Below are 25,007 nucleotides of genomic sequence, written 5' to 3'. Positions count from 1 at the left end.
ATATAATGTTCACATATTGTTCCACTGGGTCTTACAAGGTCTATGAGAATGAGACACTTATGCTTCCCTTCAAAAATTAACTCATCAACCTTAATCTTTCCAATAATTACTCAGTTGCTTAGATATCTGGATCAGTTATGTCTTGCAACACTAACTAAACAAATAATTATATGACTGCAAAAAAAAAAAAAGTGCTTTTTGTCTGTAATTTTGTACTTTAGGCTTCAAGCTTTCTCTTTCTATCAAAAATTAAAAAAAAAGAAAAGAAACCAACAAAAGAAAATAAAAAAGAAAACAAATTTGTTTTGAAGACTGTTACCAGTACACAATTCTGGTCTCTGAAAATCAGTCCAGACTCATTTCTACTTTCTATCAAAGATTAAAATTCCTGAGAATTGGAAGACATTTTTTAAAGTCTCGCCTTGAATTTTCTGATTTCTAATTCCAATTTCTATGTCTATCTATTTTGCTTCTGCCCAAAACACTGTAATTTATTTATTAGTTCTTCATCAGGCTACAAAGTTATCTGTGGGTGACACATCCTTGGTACAATGAGATCATTGCCAAAACAGGATACCTGGCTCATGAGTAATATATCATATTTAAAGTGCTAGTTTTCTCACCTTTTGTTTTCAAATATTGTACAATAAATTGCAAGTTTGTAGCTGATAGATTTTAGCAATTAGCTAATTCATTTTAAGAACCTATCTCAGATGCTATCCAGTGTGACCAAACTTAAAAAGATGTACCTTGCATATAGTTTCAACATTATACATAAAGAAAGGCTTTAAATTAAGATCTTTTATGTGTATTTACATGGATCTGCTACTTAGGACTTTAATTTGGATTTTTGTCATATTGAAATTTATGTGATTAAAGCTGTAAGCATCCTAATGCAATTCTTATGAATTGAAAGAAATCTTGCCTTGCGCACAAGACACACTGCTGGGTCAATGATTGGACTTGATTATCTCAGATGTCTTTTCATACCTTAATGATTTTGTGATTCTAAAAAACTGAAGGAAGAAAATATCTATTTAATCTCTTTCATTCCTTCTTCTCTGACAGTTGTTTCCCACCTGAAGCTCAGTCCTGCAAGCTTTAAACACCCTCAGTAAGGTGTTACTGCTGCTGATGGCCACAGCTTCAAGAGTGCTCAGCATTTCTCAGTAGCGAGTCAATCAGACCTGCAATGTCCATGACATAGAAATAGTCTCTTTGCAGTCAGTGGGATTTCAGGTATGACTAAAAATACACATTAACAGTCTATTCTCTGAGTTCTTGAGGGTTGCCCTAAATCCTAAAATGTTAGCTTTTAATCTATAATTAGAGATTAAATACACAGGTGAACTTTTGTCACAGTTCTAAAAGGTAGAGTGTGATGCTTTTAAATATTACAATTTTCATGACTGAAAAATGACTACCAATTCAGAATTCATCAGATCTTGAAATTTCTTCAGCAGCAGCACAGCTGTTCTGAAATAAGAGGCAAAAATATTGTACAGCTGTTCAACTCTTTCCAGAGCCCTGCTGAGAGGTGTTGCTGCCTGGTTTGTTTCTTGACTGTTTTGAATTATTGCCCTGGGGTGTGCATCATGGCTGAGAGAATGTCACAAACTTTGTACTTTTTAAGGGATACATCCACCTACACAGCCATTCAGAAGAATGCAGTCATGTACATTCAATTCTATTTATGGATAATTTCATGCATTCATTGAACCTAAGCTCATTTCTCAGCATATAATGTCATCTGATGCTCAGAGCAGTGTAGTGCTTGATTTTGTGCCTTTTAGTTAACAAACAGATTTGATTTCATTTTCCTTCTGTGGAGATTTCTGATGAAGGCAGGCATGCTCAGAAGAAACATACTTAGTTTGGACAGCATATCACCCATAACAATTGTCTGTGATCCACATCTGCCTGAAACATCTGTGCATCCTTGAAAATTACTCTTACATGGTCATGAACTCACAAGCTCAGCATAAAAACCAATCAGAAGTACTATCACCATAGACCATGAAAGTACCACATGTTATCCAGTAAGATAAAGATGTGGTTGGTGGTGTTGACAACAGCCCCTGCTCTCAGATGAAAAATTGAAAGGTGCCTAAAAGTGTCTCCATTGTTTCTTTGACAAAATACTGGGAATCTTCTTAGTCTACTACTACCCAGCTTGGAAGGAGAAACTGCTTCACGATGCCTCTTCTCCCCCAAAAGAGAAAACAGGAGACCAGGAATTCTGCACTCTGTTGAACCTCAGCTTAACTCCTGTTGTTCAATACAATTCATCCAACTAAGAACAATTAACACTCCTTCTTCTGTGCCCACCTTGGAAAATTATCAGAGCTTGGCCAATCTGATCATTGTTTTCCTGTGCCATGACTCAGATATTGCAGATATCATGTGCACACACAGAGAGAAATTCTAATATGTGGCACAGTAAGGTATGAACCAGACTTCCCAGAAGCCTTCTGCTTAGTCTTGTGCTGCTTAAATTTTTTTCTAATGTATTATGTAATGAATGAGTAACTGCTATATTTTGCTCCACTCTCAAAGATGGAAATAGCAGAAAAGCTGGCATGAATAGTACTTATTTTACAATATGCCATAATATGCCATAATATAATATGTATTAATAAATATATGATAATTATAGGCCTGAACTGTTGTAATTATATCTAATGTCATAAATTTTATGTATGTATGTATGTATGTATGTATAAGAAAGTATTTTTTAATAAAGACATAGTATTTTTATATAAATGGTAACCCTTTTTTATAGTAGTATCCACTGATAATTTTGCTTTCTAAGAAAATCACAAGGCAATTTTGTAATACTCGAAAATATTTCAGTGAGCCCAAGTTAAAACATATGGATTTGACAGCTGAGTTTATATGATAAAGTGTGATCCATCAGAAAACAGTAGGTGGGATATTTTTTCCAGTTGCTGCTTTATCCACCAGTTGATTTTAGGTTTTGTAGTCTTAGTCAATAAATTCACTGAACTGAAATTCACTGAACTGAGTCAGAATGGTCTTATGACATTGATTCATAGTAGTATGAGCTTGCAATATATGCAGCTCAGAAGAAGATCAGGAACAATGTTTGTTGAGGCACTCTGAAAGTCTGGTTGATAACACACTATAAGAAACCTTCCCCTAATTAGAAAGTTTAAAACTTCATCACTTTTCTTGGTAAAGAAAAGTCTTCAACATGTTGTGCTTTTTCTTTTTTTAATAGGTCAGCTTTACTGTTTGTGTTTCAGTAACTAGGTAAGAGAAAAAAACCAACAGTAGTCTGGGAGCCAAACTAGGCGGTTTTTATTCTTAGTCTTTCCCCTCTGTATTTTGGGAAACTGCAAATTACAAAGCTGGCTCTGATGAGGAATAAAATATAAATGACATGTTCATGATTACCAAAGGGAAGAAAATTTCCCTGAAAAGTCATGAAGGGGAGTGCAGGTGGGCTTTGGAAAGTCCATTGCCTGGGAACTATAGAGGCTAATTTTGGCTGGATGTGTCCCAAAGAAAGCAGCTGCTAAGTGTGACATGAAGACATTCCAACAGCAATACTGCCACTGGAAATGTCAAAAGGAGGTCTTACCAAGGCAGAACCAATATCCTTTAGATTCTTAAAAATATACACCAAAATGCAGCCTTTTGTGCTTAAAATTGTATGTATGACTACTGAAATAGTAAGGCCTCTGTTCATTAAATAAATATGGTCCATTCATGCAGGCTTTCATACTGTAGCCTAGTATGAAAGATTTTATATGGCCATTTTACTCTAACATCACTTGGCACATATAATTTGAGCATTCTGAGTGTGTGCAAAGGAGTGCATGTTGCTTCCTGGCCTGGACCAGTTGGGTGCTCAATGACATGTCAAGCATCACTAGAAAGGTGGTTTTACCCAATTTCACTTTGCAGGCTCCAGTTTAATCCATGGCTTTCATAACAGAGGTTACTGATTAGTTACCAAAGGGTTTAAAAAAAATACAAAAATATTTTTTGAATGCTAATAATTTACAAAACAGCTTCATTCTCAGAGGAAAGGCTTTCAGATACAACAAAGCATTACAGTGATTCTAGAAAAACAAAAGGCAAAATACATTAACTTCTTTTGAAAAGTAGAAAATCAAACTCATTAGAACGGTTTGGCAAGTTCCAATCCTGGTATTGGCACTTCTTGTACATCTGGAAAGAATAAGTATATCCCACTTCTGTCTTCATTTGTTCAGATAAACAAATGATCACCTTTAATCCCCTTTTGATAAAAGAAGTGCCTCTTTTGTCTAATCCTAGTCTTAGCCCATACCTCCTGAGTTTGGCTGCAGAGAATTGCATTACACTATGGCAGGTGGTGTCCCACTGCTGCCTCATTCAAGCTCTTCAGTATTGCCCTCTCTCCTGGAATTGCTGCTGGATGTCTTTTAGGATGATCACATTCATTTTTCTCACAAATTTTAGATGAGTTATTTAACTTTTTGACAAGCCCACTGCTGTCCTGTGTTCTGTGACTGCACCCAGCTCTTTCTCCTGCTGTGCCTTTCTAGCTGGTTTAAGGCAGAAATTCCTAATAGCCTTCATAAAATACTGTTGCATTGCATCCCATCTCTGTTACTCCATCACTAAAGTCGTCTTCCTGTTCAATATTCTGCTTTTCCTTGGTCTTATGAAAGATTTCTAACCTTCTGGCATTAATTAATTTCACTAGCAAACCCATGCCTTTTGTGCCAAAGCTTGCTAAAGTTTTGCTAAATCCCTTGAGTTCGTTACAAAACACCTTCCAGTAAAAATACAATCTAAAAGTGCGAGTCATATCTCACTTAGCAAATGGCAACTCTAGGACTGTGATGCTACAGTCCAGCAGATGGTGGTTTGGGTGCTTGTCCTAGAAAATACGAAAAACATATGTATTTTCTTTTGTGCAGTGCTTTTCCTCAAAAAAATACATCTTCTAAAAAGTTATTCAATGATTGGGCTGTCTCTTTCACAAGAAACATAGCTGTCATACTTTGTCCATGCTGCAGTCCCAAGTTGTGCTAAGAAAAGATTTGCTTCTCTCCTCCCAAAGATGATGGAAAGTGGCTCATGGCTACATTGCTCAGTGATACCATCCCTTGGACTAAGCTGGCCATGCCCTTTTCCTAAATTCAAGTTTCCTGACTGAGCTTTATGTAGAGATCCCTATTCCTGAAACACAATTACTTTGTTTTTACCTTGCATGAGAAGATTGACAAGAAGCAGCTTGACAAGAAGACAAAGTCATGACATGAGCTGTGAGCTGTGGGACTACAGTTTGTGACATGAAGGCATTCTGTAGCCCAAGACCTCCTCAGACAATTTCATAAGCAACTTCAGCATTTTGATTTGGACCATGCCCTGTCAGTTATGTCTGGATTTTTCTCTTGAAGGGAATTACTTGACCTGCCTCAAAGACATGTGTGGGAGCAAATTCATGTGCATTATCACCAGTCAGCAGAGCACAGCCTTGAAATAAAACCAAGAGCTTGCCAAAGTGACACATCACCAGACCTGCTTCTCTGCAGAGAGCTAGAGGGCCTGTTTAAGTGTGTACACCTGGATGAATTTCAAGGGACCCACAAGCCCAGGGCTTTACAAATACAGATGAGAGGACTGGCAAGGGTTAGCAACTGACCCTTTATTTGATTCCTTGGATATTGCTGTTTTTCTTTCCCAGGAAATGTGCTTTTCATACCATACTGTCAGGTACTGGGCAAGTCCCACACAGTAGGCAGAAAAAGAAGTAGGTAGTCTTGTGAAATGCCATATTTGACTCTCATTATTACATTTCCCACTGGTGTCATCTGCAGTGAGAGCTCTGTTGTGTTTGACACTGTAGAAACATTCAAAAGCAGCCAGTGCAAAACCCAAAGAGCTAACAAAAGGAAGGAAAAATAGAGACCAAGTAATTTTCCTGGTAACAAACACCTGGTCTGTGGGCAGCCAAGAAAAGAAACTCTGTCTTCTGACTCTCACAGCAGAGTTTATTCTAGCTGACTCTGCTTGCTCACTCCAGACTTATCCCCTCTGGAATAAATGCTCCAGGGACTGGGTAGGAACCAGCCCAGGGATTTCATGCAAAGAAGCAGGTTGACAGCCCTGCAGGAAGTCTGTCATAGAAGAAAAATTCTGTGCAGAGCTTCAAAGCTGTTACAGAAGAGAAACATGGCTCCATCTCTTTGCAGGCAAATAAGGAACAGGATAGGGAATAGGACAGCTTCAGCTTTTCCATCCTACAAAAGCACTGGAAATGAGTAAATTTGCTGTGGGGATATTAATACAAGGTGTTGAGGATGTTTAACAATTTCTAAAATAAATGGCTGTTTGCACAGGGTAGATATTAATACCAATTGTGTCATGTTCACTTCCTAAATTTCAAAAACCCCAGAAAAGAAGTCAAAACCCTACAGGACATGCTGCCCAGTGTTGGAAGACTCAACACAAAGTTTTCCAGCATGACATCTGAATTCAAAAGATAGCAGTGAGAGCCTTTCAGAGAACTGTGCCACCTTTTTTTCATTTATATTCTGGCAGATCACTTGATGGTTTTACTGACTCACTTGTCTGACATGCAAGTAAGTCATAAGAGTGTCATTTTTAGTATAAATAGCTATTAGGGCTCATCTGACAAATGAGACTTGCCTAACGATGTTTCATTTCCTGAAATGCAACAATGTGCAATGTTTTATAAGTTACACATGTCAGGACTGACTTGTAAAGGGCTTACTTCTGGCTTGCTGGGAGAAGTTATCCCTGCCTACTTGTCAGTGGCTCTTCTCAAAAAGTTCCCAAGCCCCTGGATTGCCAGGGACATGTCTGTGTGAAGAGCTCTGAACCCTCAATTGGGTTGGCCTGAACAACTGCAAGGGAAAGACAAGAACATGCCCTTATTCCTGTGAAAGAAGTTCTGTTTCAGGCTGCTCAAACCACAAAACCACCCAGTTTATTGTGCCTTTGGATTTACTGGCAGGGATCTATTTGTTTAAGCAATTTCCATTCTGCATCAGTTGAAATGATTCATATTCATCAAGACCTGCTGCTTGGGCTAGCCCAGATTGCAGGGACTGAAGTGGGCATATTTAAATATGGATGATCTGCATTTACATGACAGTCATCAGAAATTTGACAGTCACCCAAACTGGACTGGGTCTTTAGTCCAAATGCTCCTCTTTGCCCACAGAAGAGCTATAGCCCAGAGAGCAAGCAGTATAAACATGCTCACACTGACTCTGCCACAACAGGAGAAACTCCCACTGGTTTCCAGGCTGTGATTTGGCTGTAAAAATAATTATAAGGACAAAATAATCAACATGATGGATATATTTACCAGGAGTGGGATTGTAATTACTCACTAAAACCATAAATAGCCATCAGAAGTGAACAAATCACAGACTTGTGCAAAACCTGGATAATGGATCTAGCAGTGAAAAAGTCCTTACATGTCTGCTAGAGCTCCTGTTCAGTTTTAAATCTAAGTGGTGAAAGGAAGGCTGAAGCATGTCAGAAAATCTGCAACACTGAAATGGCTTCAATCACATCATTTGCTTGTGTTTACTTCTACTGCCAATGTCTGATCCATTTTTCCTCAGGGGAAAGATTGGGATATCTTCCAGGCACCAAATAAATAAACTAAACCTCATTCTTCCTGAAATCAGGAATTTTTATCATGTTCCCTTCTATTTGTCTCCTTTCTGATGCACACAGTCTAAGAGGATACAGGAGAGTTTTCAGCTGAAGCTCTGTGTTCTGCATTGGATGCCTGTCAGCTGTTGGGAGGATTCCAGGGTTTTAGATCCAGCTTATAAATTCCTGAAAAGTTCTGGACCTGCCATATGTGGGGAGGTCACCTATCATTCAAAGATGTGGAGCTTCATCAAGATAAATACACAAGGTGTGCCCAGCAAAGAGTCCTTTCTTTTGGAAATAATTTTCCATACTTTTCTAACTTGTGGGCATGATGTGAAGCCTGCTTTCCCTTCTCTGGGTTACATCAACTGATGTGTGGAGGTTTTTCTGTGTACCAGCTATCCTTTATCCCTGCTGTCATGTTTCCAGTTATCAAGTAAATGCCCAAAGTATTGAATCGGTACATTTTAAAAAATAATTTAGTAAAATAATTGGAATTCCTTGTTAATAGATTTTCTATTACTTTAGTCATTCTTGAGCCCTTTTTTGAGGCCCTTTTAGTATTTTTCCCAAGACACTGTAACAATACATGTAATATTCCAAAGGAGGCTATTACCCTGACCTACGTGTATATATCTTTTTCATATTTTTCATGCCATTCCATGAACGCTCTAGCAATTTCTTTGTTTGCTGAACATTTGCTTGTTTGTTTGTTTGTCTGTTTTTTACTACAGCTGTAGTCAGACAGAGGTTTTCTTTGTGCTGTCCGTAGCAATGCCCTCATATCTTTCCTGACCTGGCAGAGGTAAATCAGACCCTGTAAAGATATTTTCAAGTAGATTGCATGTTCCTCCTGCATGTATTATCATTGAACTCCTTTTGGCATCATTTCACCCTTTCATCTAAATTTCTCTGTAAATCTCTGTATTGGAGCTGAACTTGTTCAACTTAAACAGCTTTGTCCCATTTGCACTCTTTGAGCTCAATAGCTCAGTTCCTTCTCTAGAGCTGCATTAAGTTACAGTTAAAACAGATTAGCCTTTTCAGGCAGTACACAATTCCTATTTTTCCCCAGAGCCAAAAATACCCAGTTCAACGAACCAAGTAACATACATTCTGGTGCTTGCCCAGCCATGGGTAAAATAGCCCCAGAGTATAAAATTCCAGCTCTGAAGAGCTTTTCTCTCTAGTGAAGCTTTCCAGTGAAGGTCAGACCTGGTGACTGCACAACAATGGTGTGCTGATGTGCCCCCACAAGGTTCTTTCTGATAAATAGTTTAGAGACTTCCATGCTAAGGACAGGTTTACTGGGGGAATGGAGTACAGCAAGTTAGAATGGATGAAAAGTCTTCATTTCCTTCCCATGTTTACAATGTGTTTTTATCACAATTTTGATATTGAAAATATTCAGTCCACAGCTGATCTATTAATAGTCACAGCTCCAGTGCCTGTAGCAATTAAATGAGGATCTCACTGGACTAACTAATGGTATTGCTTAGATAAAAAAGCCATGATTTCTCCTCCCACCCATCCTTACTTCCAGAATACAAAGGCTGTATAAAAAAGACCCCGTGCAACAACTTTGCCATGGAGTTCTTACAGTTATATGGTTTTCCTGGCTTGTCAGCCTGCAAGACATGTCAGCAACTGTCTTGGGAAAAAAGATTTTTGGGGTTTAGTTCGCTGTCTTTTATCCTGTGACATTTCTGGAATATTTTTTTTAACATAAAAATAAGTTTTCAAACAATTTTTTCACCTGGAAAAAATACAATTGGGGAAAATGGTTGCTTTTCCTTGAAATAATTTCAGTGTAATATTTCATTAATAGTAGTATTTTTCTATCCTTTGGAAATTTTTTTACTAAAAATACAGAAACACCAATGTTTACTTAAAATAACTGGCAACTGTCACAAAACCTAATAATATGCTTAAGTTCGGAAACTTTTTTTCCATAAAACAAAGCTTAATCCTCATCGAACATTGAAACTAGAGTTGATATACTCCTTTTGGGCAATTCCTGTATGGTGCCAGCTTCAGTGACATCAGATATTCCCTCAACACTAGGGAAGACATTCCCTCTATTAGCATTCCTGCTTTAAATTAGGATCTACAGAGGCAACAGTGCTTCATGCAAGGAAAAGCTCAGCCTAGTGCCACGTTGAGTCACCTGAGCTGCCTCAAACACATTGAGGGACAATGTCACTTCCCTGGTGGGCTTTCCCAACAAACTCCCTACCACATGTGGGTTACCATATCTAAGTGCCTCTGTGCCCTTTTGAACATGCCTATTGTCAGCTCAGCCATGCATCAATATCTTAGACAGACACGTGGTTCCCATGAGAAGTTTTGTTTGCTGAGCTTCTGAAGGACTGCAGAATAGCACTGAGACCAATTCTGGCACTGTGTCCTCAGCAAGGACATGTGTCCTGCAAGGCTCTTTAGGGCTCAGCACCCCACTACAGGCCAGGGACAGGAAATTGCATCAAATCTGTGAAATCATAATGTGAGACTGATGAATACTTGTGCACCTGCAATATTAGCTGTAAAAAACTAATTCTTGGGGGAGAGTGGCCAATTTAGCTGTATGTCATGGTGATTGAATTGTGGCCAGTGTTTTTCAGCAAATCTTAGTCAAGGTGGAAAACTTGCTTGACAACCATCATTCATAGTTCCCAGAAGGTGTTATGCTGTTGTCCTTACCCAGCAGAGCCACTGGCGAGCCATCCTGTGGTGCAGCCAGAAAAAGAACAGTCCAGAACAGCCCTTTTCAGCTCTTCTGCAGTTGCTAAGCGAGCACTCAGGTCAACACAGGCTTTCTCAGCTTCAGCTAAATCCAGACCCTGAGAGTTGTTCTTGGACTCAAGTGCAAACACTTTCCCTGCAACACCAAGAAAGGACATGTCATCCATCATGGAATTGTACTCAATACATATTCAACAGAAATATTGCAAATTATCACCAAATAAAGCCTTCCTGCTTTTACTAAGATTCTTTTAATGGCCCACCTTTTTTTTTTTTTTTTTTTTTTTGGAAAGCCTAATTCAAGCCTAATTCAATCAGGACAGCTTTTCTTTTAATTTTGTCCACCGCAGGAAAAGCAAGAATGGCACTAGTCATTCCTAACTCAGAGGGGAAGCTTGCCTTGCCTCTGTAGGTCTGTGCTTCAGATCTGGAGAGGTAAAGCATGACACTCTCTCATATGCACATATAAAGTTAAAATCACAAAGAACAGCTCCTGTAGGCTACTAATGCTGGAATCCATTACTAAACATTTTACAGTTACTCTCTAACAGCTACATCCATAAAGTAAGCACATGCCTAAAAGCCAGTTTTGCAGCCCTGCCTTCCACATCAGAAATAGATTTACACTTACTCTCTAAAATCAAAATTATGTCATTCCATGACATCTGGTGTCTAAATGCAGACTGCTTCATTATCATGTCTTTTTGGAAAGAGAGATAGAGTTTTTATTAATGGAAGGCTTTTTATTATTTTGAATGAGCATGAGAACATATTTAGCATAACATTTTTTGTGTTATTTTTATTTTCAGTTCAGTTTGTTTTACTTTAATTTATCTAATACCAGGAAAGCTGAAAGGGTGCAAGTTAGAGGTTTTGGCAACTGGGAACAGGTCAGTTGGGGTTTTGGCAATGAAGTTTGAGAAGTTACTGGGTTATGGAATGAACATATTAGCTGGGTGCTCCAGTAAAAGAAATAAACAATGAGACACTTTGCAGCTGACATTTAATTTGACATAACTATTTTTTTTTCTATCACATCTGAAGGATGTGATAACATCCCACAGAATTCCTCCTAGATTTCAAAGGTACAGACTGAGATTGCTTGCAGTTGCAGGAAGAAATTTTTTAAGCACCACTCATTCAGTAAATGCCTGGAAACTCTTATTTCTGTCTTATTTCCAAAGGGGATTCATGGTAGTGGTTACAGGAATGCATAACTTCCAGCACATACCCAGTGTTTGCTATGTAGCCAGCTTCACACTCACAGGAGATATTGACCAGTATTGGGAATTTCTCAGACTGATTCAGCCTGGTTCTGTACCAGGTGCCACTCTCACCACATACTCCTTCAACAAATTGGTAAATCTGATTTTAATCCTAAATACAGGCAACTTATACAGGGTAGATCTGCCCCCGACAGCTTTCTGTTCTCACTTGTGCACAACTACACCCACTAGAAGAATCACAGTCCTTACATCAAAAAATGTAGTTTCCCTCCAGCAAACATGTAATTTGTGTTTACATTAGCTAACAAGGGTAGACATGTCCTGATGAGGACTCGTACTTTGATGGGAATTCTATGTGCCCAGCAGGAAGTCATCCTGACTTGGGAAAAAGGCAATTCAAATAAGCAGGACAAGCAGCTATGAGAAGGAGCAGAAATTCAGAGTAGCCAGAGTGATTTTCCTGAGGCAGTTAACAGTAGCTGACCAAGGAATAGAGCCAGAAACACTGGTCAGTGTGATAACCACTAGGTTACATTGTCTTTGAATTCTCCACTGTAATCAAAACCATTAAGTGTAATTAGAACAGGGGGTTTTACACAAAGTAGTGAAAGCAGCAAACCTCTACATCCCTGAGTACACAAACATCAGGATTCTTTACAACATGTCCCAAATAATGCACATGACACTGATGTGGTTCCTTTTTCCAAAGCCTCGACAGACTCAGTGAAATGTGCATGGCCTAGGGAGACAGTATAAACAGAGAGGTGATGGCTTTGAACAGCCATTCTTAAGTGGCAAAACAACTTTTGCTCCTAAAGGAAAACAGGGATTAAGTGTAATGATTTACAGGTTCTGTCCCAGCTAAAAACTTGTCCACATTCTACATTTAGACTGTCAGGATTGAGGTGCACTGTCAAAGACATACAGGGCAAATTTGCATAACATCTAAATTAAATCATGAATGTTATTTTGACATGACATAACCCTTATTTTCTAGCTATTAGTATTTCACTCAGAAACCTTAAAGAAGGGAAAATCATCAAGCTTTGAGTTCCACCTAGATACAATTAGTTAATGATTTAGTTGTTTTACCAGTGAGCAAGAGTTACATTTTTAAAGGAGTTTAGCCTATCTCAGGGGCTGAGACAGCTCCCCTTGACTACAGCTATGTTCTTTGCTAGCACATAAGATGCACTAACTTTTTACTAGAGACTGTGGAGATGCTGCCAACAGAGTCTTGTCCTTTGAAAAGGTATCTGGGACCATCTAATTATACAAACAAGTAAATTATAAGGTGAGCTAGGAAAGACTTACAGGTTGGGAAGTTACAGTGAATTACTTTATAGGAAATTCTGGTTAGACAGAATTTGGTTAGAAGTGGGTAAAGAAGGCCAATCTGTTTACCAGACCAACCTGTGATTTTTCTTCAAACTTTTAGAAGCTCTCTGGCTATCTGCCCAGTTTTCAAGATGTGCCCTTTGTTTTGTCTAATTTCTCACTTAGAAAATATAATAGCAAGCAAAGTTCACTTATCAGGTGGCTGACCAATGGAATAGCTGAGTCCTCAATATCCTGAGATGTGTCACATTACTGAGGGGCATTGATAGAAAAAATACAGGAGACATGCTAGCATGGTAACAGGAAAACCACAAAACCACATGAAAACAGGAAATCCCTTTAAACAAAAAAGACTGCAACACTGAATTCTGCACCTTATAGTGTCATGGCTAACATACATCATATGGATGTATTAAATTTTTCTCACTTTTAATCTCAAAAGTGGCATCATTTTCAGTCTAAGAGAATCTAAGGGTCCTGGATAATTATTTGTAACATTTCTATTGGTCCTACTTGTAATGAAATGTTTCCTAGAAAAGTATCGTCTCTTATACTTGATGACATAGCTGTCATTTTTTTATATTGGGGTGGTTGAAATCAGTCTTATCTCTGAGAGAGTATCAAGATATGTGTTGTCATTCTGTTTTAAATGTGAGACTGTTCTGTATTTCCATAAGACACAGGCTGGAGGATCATGTGTACATGAAGAATGCAGTATGCCTTTGGTTGTGGCACCTTTGAGCAGTCATTGTGTCTCAGCTCCCTCTCAACTCTGTCACTTCATTTCTGCCCTGTAACATTCGTTTCCCATAACACTCTCACCTCCACAGGGGAGTGGAAAATTGTTAACAAAATGACACACTTTTCTGGAGCTTTTCTAAACAATGAGAGTCCCATTGGTTTCAAGATTAAGCTAAAAATCCATGCAAAGTAGTATTTCTCAGGATGCATAGTGAGCATGTTGAGTTTAGCAGGTTCAGAATGAAAAAGATTCTTGTCACAGTGAGATTCTTTTAGATTCCCATTTGAAGCAAGTGATAAAGCTTTTCACTTCAATGATGAGGCATAAATAATAAGACATCATTCTTCCAACCTCTATTTGTCAGTGGGATTCAGAGTTCTCATGAAAAATTCATGCTTGAAACAAAACAGATTTCCTCTTTAATAACTAGCCTATATTAGATTGCTATCTTCTACCATTATCTGATCATTATTATTACAGAATATTGATTATATTTTGATTTACTGAGAATGTTTTAGTTATTTTTTACAATAGATCATTATAGTTTTTACTTAAGAGTACCCCACTGTATTCTGATTGAAAACATACCCACAGAGACATAGATCTCAGGGCTTCTAGGAATCATTTTTATCACCTTGTTGAATTCCTGCCTTACTAGACTGTAGATTTCCCTTTGTAATTCCACCATCAAGTCCAAAAATTCATGGTTGAACTAGGGATTGTCTTTTTAACATGCATCCAGTCATGATTCAATGCCTCCAAGTAATGGAGAATTTACAGCACACTTTATAGTAAACTGTTCCAATGGTTCATTACTCTTACTCCACCTTATTTCCAGCTCCAAATTTTGCCAAACTCAGCTTCTAACAACTGATCCTCATAATGCTTTCAATGTCTCTTAAGTCATCTACAATCAGATATGTGGAAGTGCAAAAAAAGGAGTTCTTCAAAAATAAAACCAGTCCAAAAGCTGTTTCTTCATATTTTACAGAAGATCAGTGGGTTTAACAGAATTCTATTGGTTATCAAGAAAAGAGTTTGGCTGTTTTATTCTTTTACAGAAACAGATACAACAAGAAGTTCTTCTGAGGTGCACAGGCACAGCTCAAAGCCCACCTCAATGAATTCAAGTTTCCCCATGTCTTCAGCAGGATTTGCATCATGCTTGAAGAAGGATCAGAAAACTGCATAGTCAAATATACCTTCAAGTAAGAACATCCCTCAAAAATAATATAAAATGAAAGCACTTTAAAAGGTATGCCCAGTGTGCTGACCTCACGACATGACACTTCCTATTTCAAATAATAAAACTGATTAAGTTTCAACAAAACAAATTTGGTGAAAGATGTGCAAAAGTGGAGTCTGATACATTTTTAATTGAATGTTAAAATTTCAAATTGAGATGAAGGAGAGCAGAGGAAGGAAAGGTCACTTCTGTGCTTCTAGAGAAATTTAATTTTAATTTCTATGGATATGTGAAACAATGTATCTTGATTGTAAGTGTAAAGGTGGAAGATCCAGTCACTCTAGAATTGCAGACAGAGATTTGGCTAATTACTAATTCTACTTAGTGTTCACAAATGTGTAGTTTATTTCTGTGAGAAACAACAGTGAATGATGTCTTATTCAATTAAAAAAATATTGCATCATCAGAAAAATAGCAAAATCAAGATGTCTTCTTTGAGTTCTCCATCAGCTAAACCCAGCTTGAGCCTAAATTCTGATTTTACTGGACAGTTTAGGACCAAATAGTTGGAATTGTTTACCCGTGAATGTGTGTTATTTTGTAAGCAGGAGAATGAAATGTGTAGACATCTGCTACAGAAATGTGAGTGTCAAGAGAGAACTGAAGAAAAAAACCATACATTTTTCCCCTTACTTTAAAAAAAAAAGGATGCAAAACAAGCCAAATTAAATACTTTAGTAGAGGGGCTTTCCTACTTTGGATGTCATCAGTTTCTAGTTAGAGGCATGTCTCTCAGATCCTGTTTGTGCCCAGCTTCATGGACTCTGCATCCTTTCACCTGCAACCTCTGCAGGCGCTATGCAGGGACACTGCTGACTACTGGCTCGACCAATAGGACTCCATGTGATCCAAATTCAGCCAACAGAGCAGCTCCAATTTGGCACAATTAGTGAAGCTTTGAAATTAGCACATTTTTCATTTCAGGAGTGTCTCGGTACAGAGGATGAATCGCCATCACCCTCTCCTGTCTCAGAGCAAGCACTCTGCAGAAAACTATGGTTCATAAGTGTGGGTATTTTAGCAGCCTTGGAAAAACAAAAAGAGGGAGGCAAAAAAAGTGGAGGCAATTCCTGTGCAGGATTCAGGAAGTCACATCCTCGTTCTCCTATTCCAGTGCAAATGGAAAACAATTTAAACCTCCTGAATTCGCAGTGATACAATTGAGAACTGCCACAATAACACATATTATTCTCCAGTAACTGCACAGGCAGTGGCACACCATGGTACCTCAGAGTATGAACAAGCCCTTGGGGAGTCTTCTGTCCATCTGACCTGGACCTGAACAGCTTTGAGCAAGATCATTTCAACTGGGGAAAAAAGCTGCAAAGTGAAATGGAGCTATATTTTATTTCTTCATTTGCCTGGGTATTTCTGCAGCCTATTTGTGCTACAGCAATATGTGCCATGGTAAGTAATGGTCAAGAGAGATCAATTAAGCTCTGAAGGTTTACACCTTCACCAGACCACAACAGCTGTCAGTTTTATTGCCTACTCCCTGTCATGATTTTTGTGAGAGATAATAAAGTGAAAGTCTTCCTTAAGGAAATACATTGCAACCAGTTGCAGAGGTTTGACTGTAACAGGGGCCAGTCTGAATTTCACAGGTTTTTTACAAGACATATTCAAAATCCCTTTAGCAGTTTGCAACACAGTCAGATATCTTCAGTTAAAAATGAAAAATACACAAACACGTATGTGTCACTCAGAACATTGGCACTTAAGTGACATTAACATGTATTAGAAACTAGCACCATTATATTTTCACCCACACCTTTAAAATGAGGAGGTGATTTCTGACTGGATCAGACCAGAATCTGCTATAAAAGAAAGGATTAATACTAATTCCTACTCTCAGATTTTCTTAAATACATAGCGGTGAATTTTAAAGCTGGTATACAGTGTTTTCTTCTGTTTTAACCCAGATGGCTTATAGGACAGTGCTACAGTTGTGTCCTCAAATATTGATATTAGGATAACCCACTGAAGATCAAGTTAATAGCAGACTTACACATCTTTCATAATGCTACATAGAATTTAAATAAAATTGCAAACCACATTATTGTAATAATGCTTGACAACTGTAAAGTATTTCAGATAGTCTGCCTTTCATACTAAGAATGTTTTACCACACGTGAAGTAAATTTGACAAACTGTTGAATGACAATTAAAATCTGTCATGACCTCTTCCTTAAAATGATCTTCAACTTTTTTCCCTGTCTCTTTTAGAAGATGCTTGTTTAGGAATCAAAAAGTTAATTTCATTAGTTTTATGGATATAGCAAAAATTGGAATGTGCCCCTGAAATAACAAGGGGATCTTCAGGTGAAGCCTTCTTAGCAAGGGAAATTATTATTCCTGCCCTGCGCCCTCAAGTTCTGTGAAGATTCCTTTTTCATGGATAGGCTTTTCCCCTCTCTTCTCATTTCAAAGGCATTTTGCTGAGGAAGGAGTACATCCTAAAAACAGAATCACAGTTTTGCCTACTGCAACATAGTGCAGTTGTCTGATGCATTTCTTTTCCTTTATGCTGAATGAAATGTAACTCTGCTTAAACTTTACAAGAAAGGATTCTGTTGTATAAATGGAATATATTTATACATTCTACTCGAAGCTGTAGAAACATACAGGCAAGATTAATTTTCTCCCTTTCCTTTGCCATACTTTGTCACCAACTGAAAGAAATTTAAGTTAAACAGGAAAAATACTGTGAGAACAAATAAGAAGAGATTTTTATTGCCCTACAATGTTTAAGTTCTGTTGTCTGGAATTATTCAGCAAACGTCAATGGTAAAGGATTAGGGTATTGGAATTAAAAAATCCTGAGATTGGGCATAAATCTATTGCAGCTGTGAAAGTGGAAAAATGTGGAAAATCCAGCATTGCTGTCCCAGGAAAACATACAGTTGTTTCAAAAGTAATGATGATCAGCTCAGACAAGTTGATCATTATTATCACGAGCTGAATCATTAAAAGGGTGTTAAGCTACTGGAAACTTTCAAGAGATGCAGCTTTTCCGGATCACCATCAGCAAGTAAAAAGTCCCATTTCAGAGTAACTGGCAGCTGGTGCTTCAGCCAAATCCATGTCCTGATCACATCCCTGAGCAGGGAAGTGCAGATGAAGCTCATATACAGAAAGGTGGGCAGTCATTTTCAGTGTGTGTGTGGCACTGAACAGAAGAGGTTATCAAAGTCTTTCACTTCTCAGGTACCTGCCCATATAAAATCACACACCTGAAGTGGGGAGATGGAAAAGATCTTTGGAGAAAAGGTATTTTGAATTATAAGGAGAGGTCTCCTAAAATATAGCTGAGCCTTCTTAGTCGTGTTCTGGCTTTGTTTCTTTATTCTTATTTCCTCTGGAAAGTTCACTATCCTGTCATTCTGTTGTAATAAAATAATCTTAGCCTTCTGGGATCTTATTTCCTTTCTCTGCTTAACCCCAGGATATTTGTAAAGTCTCAAAAAGCTCTGAATCAGAAGTTTCCTAATACAAACTGGGGCGTGTATTTAAGCCTCTTATTTAAAAAAAAAAAAAAAAAAAAAAAGAAAAGAAAAAAAGAAAAAAAAAAGTTGGTTTGTTTTTTTTTTCTTTTTTGCAATAACACATTTCAACATACAGTCCTCATTCCAGCCATAGCAACCCAGCCCAAACTGAATGGGAGACTCACCATCAGCCTGAACAGAGATGATCTGAAGTAAGAAGAAGAAGAAGAAGACAGATCCCACGCCCTGGAGAAAGGTGAGAGGGAATCTCTGAGAGCCTGGAGCCATTGCCCTGCTTCCACAGCCCCCAGCTGCAGGAGGTTGGCTGCCGAGGCTTTTTCTCTCTCCTCCTCTGCACTCTCGTAGCCGGGTCTGCCGTGATGATTTCAAGGAGCCCTTTCCCTCGTCAGGATCCTGCGTCTTGGGTTTGCACTGAAGGCGGGAGGGGTGGAAAAAGAAGGAGGGAGGGAGAGAGGAATCCTTGGCTTGGCTGGTGTGAAGGGGAGGGGAAGGTGGGGGGAGATGTCCAGCCAGCTGGGCTTGGGGAGAGGCTTTACCCAGCCCGGTCTGCAGGGCAGCGCGCACAGAGAGCCGGTGTGAAAAGTCACATTATCCTGCCCGTAAATACCTAATGGATCACCGTGGAGGAAAGGCAAAAGCCAGCAGGGAGAGAGAAAGGGGGAAAGGACAAGCAACAGCAGCAGCAATCCCTGTGTGAGGGAGAAGGGCAGCTCCATAGCTGGTGCTGGTTCCCGGTGAGTTTGGGGCTCGGCTGTGCATCTCCCGAGGGATGGGTGCAGGCGTGGGGAGCATTTTCCTCTCCTCAACACAAAATCAGCCAGCAGTGCCTTGCTGAGGTCAGGGGCTGCTGCAGCAAGAGTGATGGTGCTCAGGTGAGGGCTGAGGACAGGTGACAAAGGCACGGGACCCTGGTGACCAAGCCTCCCTGAAGAGCAGCCCTGGGATGGATTAATCCTGCTGTTTCACATTCCAGCTTTGGGGCGGCCATGAGGAACTGCAGTTTGAAGCTGGGGTCCATCAGCTGGTCTCTGTCAGCACTCCTGCTCCAGATAAATGGGCTTGGTAAGAGATTTGAGCACTCTGAAAGCAGCTGCTGAAGGGAGTTTCCAGTTCCCACTAGCACTTACAGAACTGACATCTGTCCCTCATTCTCATTCGCCTTATATTTGTCCCAAGACAAGTCAAAAGAAACCCCCACAATGAGAGAAAACATACTAGTGGTGATGCAGGATTTACTTAGCTAAATATATAAACGGAATAGTTTTGTGTTGCTGTTGGAACTCAGCAGGGCTCAGAAATGTTGTTTTCATATTCCCATCCCATTTTGCTTTTATTTCAGCTTCTTAAAATTTTTTCCCTCAGAAATTTGAAGCTGGGCAGAAATGTTCAGTCTGGCAAGAAACTGTGAGCTACCAGAAGCAGAAATGAGGAGCTGACCCTTCTCACTGCCAGAAGTCCTGGTGTCCTCCAAGGCAAGGTGTAGTCAGCTACAGCCATGGTCTGAGAATGATGAACTTGTGCAGTGTTGGTTTCGGTCTCACAAAAATGACTCAAGCTCAGGAACTCCTGTGTAAGAAATTCAAGGAAGTAAGTAACACCACAGCAGTAGAAGTATTTAAAACAACATCTTGGGAAGATGATGCTCTGATCCTGTTGACTTCAAAAGAATTGTAGCCTTCTTCCTCTCTTGTATACCCATAACTGGCATATGAATCTACAGGCTGAAAACTTGCAGATAGGTTTTAGATAGCTTTGAATTTTCTGTTTAGCCAAAGAATAGGAAGGGCAGCAGGGTTGGTTGTTTTGCATTGCCTTGCCAGCGTAACTCGTAAGGATTGCCCCCAAAATTAGAAGAATAGGAAGTTTCTCACTTCAACCTTAACCTAGGCATAACACAACTACAAAAGTGCATTTTATGTCAACAGAAACTCCATGCTCTGTGTAACAGGAATGAACGTACAACATAACAGAAAAGGAAACAGAAAATTGTAACATGCATTGAATTTATGTTTCTTTTATTAGCAAGGTAGCTAATGGCATAAAATGCAGTTTTAACCCTCTAATACACCAATAGTTCTGTCCCTATTTTAAAAAGTGGTGGACACTTTCACTGAGACAGCAAAGAGATTCCATGGAACTGAGTAAGTAATTACAGCAAGACTCACAGACATTAACAGAGACCTACCATGACTGCAGCAATAACTCCAGGTTTCCCTGACACTTGTCAGAGAGATGATGACTTTGTTGGCCCTTTGCTGTCCTCATGAGTTTGGCCAAAGCCGGTGGAGGAAAGGGCAGTATCTTCTGGATTTCTATCTAAAATTCCTAAGGCCTGTTGGGTTAGTTTTGCTATAATTGGCTCATTTCCTTGTGTTGATATAAGTAAAGGCATGTTACCACTCTGGCTTCTGTCTTGGAAAATCTCAGCTTATATTCTTGAGTAGAACATCTTACTGATTTTAAAGAATTACCACAAGACCACAAGATCTGTTCCTTTTTGAAGGCATGAACAGTTTGTAGAATGACCTGGCTTCTTCCTGCCTTCCCATCTCAACTGTAAAGGAAGTCTGTAAGTGTGGAAAGGTAAGGATATTTACCAGTTATGAATTCCTGGAAGGTAAGTATTTCACTGCCAAAGAGTTGTCCTTCCAGTCTTAGATTCCAGCAAAAATTCCTGGTCTTAGTGTATTTTGGAAGATTTTTATAGAGCTCAGCAGAGTAGGTTTTATACTTAGAAGATATGCATGGTTTTGCATTGAAATCAACATTAATAGAGGAAAAAAAAATTCTGCTGTTAGAACCAAATCCTTCTTGGAACCAAAATCTCAAAATGAGATCTGGAAGTTAAGATGCTTAGAAACAGATATAAACTTTTGCTCAGAACCTCTGGCATTCATGGCACTATAGTAACACATCAGTCAGACTATTCAGTGTGTGAAATACAATATATTATGATGGATCACAAAAAATTAATTGTGCCTGCAGCTTTACACCACTGATAGATCATGCCTGCCTTGGGAGCAGTGAAGGTGCCAAAGGGGATATTTTGTAAAACAGAGTTTCATTGTGTGCAAACTTTTATGCAGTGAGTAAGACACAGGAAGGCACTGGGTTATAAAGCATGTACATGCACGTATGAATGCACACACACAAGACACTTGTGTGCTGTGAAGCACACAATAAAGGTTTGGGCATCTACAACCTGAACAGCATCCGTGCACATTTACATCTGGAATATGTCGTTCAAGTTAGAGTGGATTGTTAAGACTAAATAAAGCACCTAAAACAAATGAAAGTGAATAAAGACACATTTGCAAATAGCAACACAATTATTTACATTACATACTATTGTATTTGGTCTCTTCATATCTACTATTAGGAATATTTATTTTCTGACAGTGAAAATTTATATACTGTAAACATTGCTCCAATTCTGCAGATTCTAACACATGATCTTGAGCCTCTTCAATATAAGAACTAGGGTCCTAAAGTCTTGAGCAAGTAGACACTCCAAAACATATCAGAATAAAGCACAATAGAAATAAAGTTTCTGTTCAGAAAAAGATACCTTTCTTTTCTATCACTAAAGTATGAGATTCTGTTTAACTTGATTCTCTGCATAATGCAATAGCTTCAATAGATGTTGACAGTCTGCACAATTTAGCTTGAAGAACTGAATTTAAATAGGATACAGGCTTCATTTACTTATCATCCTAAATTTTCACTGCTTTCTTTTTAAGAAAGAGATCCAGAAAGAGAGCAAGGGGGTGACTAAATTACTCTAACCATCATGATTACTAGAATTTATAATACAGTCTGGAAGTTCTGAAGTCCTGTCTTGAGCTGAAGTTGAAAGGAGCTAAATACACAAATAATTGAGGCATACAGTTTTCTCAGTGCCCTACACTCAGCTGCAGCATCTACACAGAATTATGGCACTAGAGGATAACTCTATAACTGTTTGCAGTGATACCATGCCCAGGTATGAGGTCCCATCTTTCAGATACCAGTTGATCCATATATAAATGCAAACAAGTAACTGGTTTCCTATGGCCAGACATGTTGACCATGGCTCTCTGTAGATACTGGGGAACTTTGGAAACCAAGAGGATTTGGGTTCTGCAGTTTAGTAGCACATCAACTCATAAGCCTGCACAGCCTCTCCAGACTCTCTCTCTTCACATATAAACAGAGATAACCAACTTTACACACCATTCTGATATGCTTTTAGTGAATCAACATAAGTTATTTATAGATACTTCCATAGTATCATATTGCTGTAATGGGGGAAGTTTGTGTCTTGTGCCCCTGCTAGAAATGGGACATAAAGAATTATGACTTGGCTTCCCAAGGACCACGCAAAGGGATCTGAAATACCTAACAGATTATGTAGCATTTACATACAAGCACTGCAATGACATCTCCTAAAGGATATGGAGTCTGTGTGACTGAAAGGCGGGCAGGGAGCCTTGGTAGTACTGTACACCTATTGTTTCCATGGATAGTACACCTACTGTATACTGGCATCCAAACTTCTTATTCTGCAGCTGGATCCAAGCTTCTAACCCCCAAAAGCTAACTGGAAATGGGAGAGAAAAAAGTGAGAGAGAAAGATTTCTTTGTTTATAAAATGTGAATTATTAGGCAATGGCAACACAGACAAACATTTTTTGGTGTCTGGCAGTCTGCAACAGTCTACTAGCTGCAGAGAACTTTTTATTTTATTTATACAGAGTGTTTGCACCTAATTAAATGAAAAAGTAGAAATGTGCAGAACTACCTGAAAGTAATTCAGGGAGCTGACAAAAAAGGAGAAATTTTTTTAAAAAAGGAAAAGACATATTTCCCTCACTTTGTGGGTGGTGGGTTGAACACAGGGATCTGTGTCATGTAGCTGCTGACCCTAAGAAAGAGTGGGATTCTTACACTTGCATCATGCTGTGTGGGGTCAGGTCTTATCATGTGACAGGCCATGACTCTCATATAAATCATTGCCATGTAAACTGTAAAAATCACACTTCATTTCTTGGAGACTGAGCAGTCTCAAGAAAAAAATTAAGATATCTGGTCATAAAATAGCAGCTGCAATATTAGTGATATACAAAATTAATTCAATTCTTTTTTCTGACAAACAGAGGTAAACCAAAGTTTTGGCTGCTCTTGGTTGGTGTTATTTGGCTGGGGGAATGTGGTAACTTTTACTTTCTTCTTTTTTTGAGGCCTTGCATCAGTTTAAAGGATGAAAGTTATGTAGCAGTGTAGAAAATGAGGTAGTTTTACCCAAATGGTTTTCTTTGTGGGCATCTGTAAAAGTCTAGGGGGATAAGAATCTAATACCTTGCCTAGATTTCTATGTTGAGCCTGCGGAGAAAACACTCCCATTTCATATTTCATCCAGTTTCTCACGCTCTCCAACCTTCACCAGCCATGACCTGTAGTTAGATGAGAGAGCAATTAAATTCAAACCTGCTTCCATCTACCCAGTCTAGCTGCTGAATGCCCCACACTGGGGATATATGGCATGGCAGGGGCAAGCATGGAATGTGGCTCATCTTCTCACAGTCCCAGGGCAACAACCAGATAAAAGACAGTCCCTTCCTGAGCTCCCCCTGATGCTGTGAGTCTCCTCCAGAGCAGGCTGCCCTCACCAGCCCCTGTACCTGCATCAGCAGGTGCTCTGCTGCATCCCCTGCACACACAGGACCAACAGAGACCAACACATGAGAGCTGACCTTCAGTATTTATCACAAAACCTCACACTGTCTCCATCCACTCCCACTTTAACTGCCTCCAACGACCTGTGAGCATTGCATGGAGACCCAGGAATACTTCAGGGCCAGTGGCAGGAGGACTTTGGTCCCAGCAAAGCTGCCACCTCCCTGGCACACAGCTCATAGCATGGAGTTTCCTTTCCACTGCAGAATTGTGCTCCAGCACCTCTGCTTTGGTTTTCAAAGAGACACGTCCAGTCCTTCCATTTTTTGCAAACAGATCCCTGCAAATATGGAAGAAGGAGGAGTCCCTCAGAGCTGAAAATGCTCCCAACCAGCTGTAGGGAATACACAAGGCCATGGTTATAGCGTTTGTCATGCTTCCAGCATAGCAATTAATTTGTCATTTATTTTACCAGTCACCTCATATTTCAACTTTTGTGTCTCAGCTTCTTTCTGCAGCTATTTCCCAGGAGTTCATTTATCTGCGGTCTAAGGAATGTTCCCTGGACCTTAAGGCACCCTAGTTTCTTGTCAGGTGTTAGCTCTGCCCTCTAGTGCTGTGCCTGCCACAGGGTGGTGTGTCACAGAGCCATGGCAGGTGTTCAAAGCTGACTGGTCAAACACTAAACCACCAAAAACTTACAAGCTGACTAGACTGACTTGACATTTTTTGTGCCTCCTGGGAACGGGTCACCAGTCTATTTCTAATCATTTAAACAGCAAACCTTTTAAACACAGCCTGCCTAAAGCCCAGCATTTTACAGCACCAACCAGTTCAACTAAAATCTATTTATTGCACGTTTAAGTGGCTCAACCTGTGGCTCTGATCCACCCCACAGG

At 39.3% G+C, this 25,007-nt stretch overlaps 1 protein-coding gene across 1 annotated transcript in view; it reads right to left on the bottom strand.

Moving 5' to 3' along the window:
* SUSD5 (sushi domain containing 5) overlaps window positions 1-19,560 on the bottom strand; it is a 42,405-nt gene extending 22,845 nt beyond the window's left edge. The window contains exons 1-2 of the mRNA XM_005485906.4: window positions 18,618-19,560; window positions 10,354-10,531 (exon numbers count right to left, since the gene is read on the bottom strand). Coding sequence (XP_005485963.2) covers window positions 10,354-10,531; window positions 18,618-18,720 — 281 coding nt within the window. The 5' untranslated portion in view covers window positions 18,721-19,560. The remainder of the gene's footprint in view (window positions 1-10,353; window positions 10,532-18,617) is intronic.
* Between the last annotated feature and the right edge of the window lie 5,447 nt (window positions 19,561-25,007).

The sequence above is a fragment of the Zonotrichia albicollis genome, chromosome 1 (assembly GCF_047830755.1).
Source record: "Zonotrichia albicollis isolate bZonAlb1 chromosome 1, bZonAlb1.hap1, whole genome shotgun sequence".
Lineage (NCBI taxonomy): Eukaryota > Metazoa > Chordata > Aves > Passeriformes > Passerellidae > Zonotrichia > Zonotrichia albicollis.
Note: the sequence above shows the minus strand (reverse complement) of the source record. Positions and strands in the feature narration are given on the sequence as shown.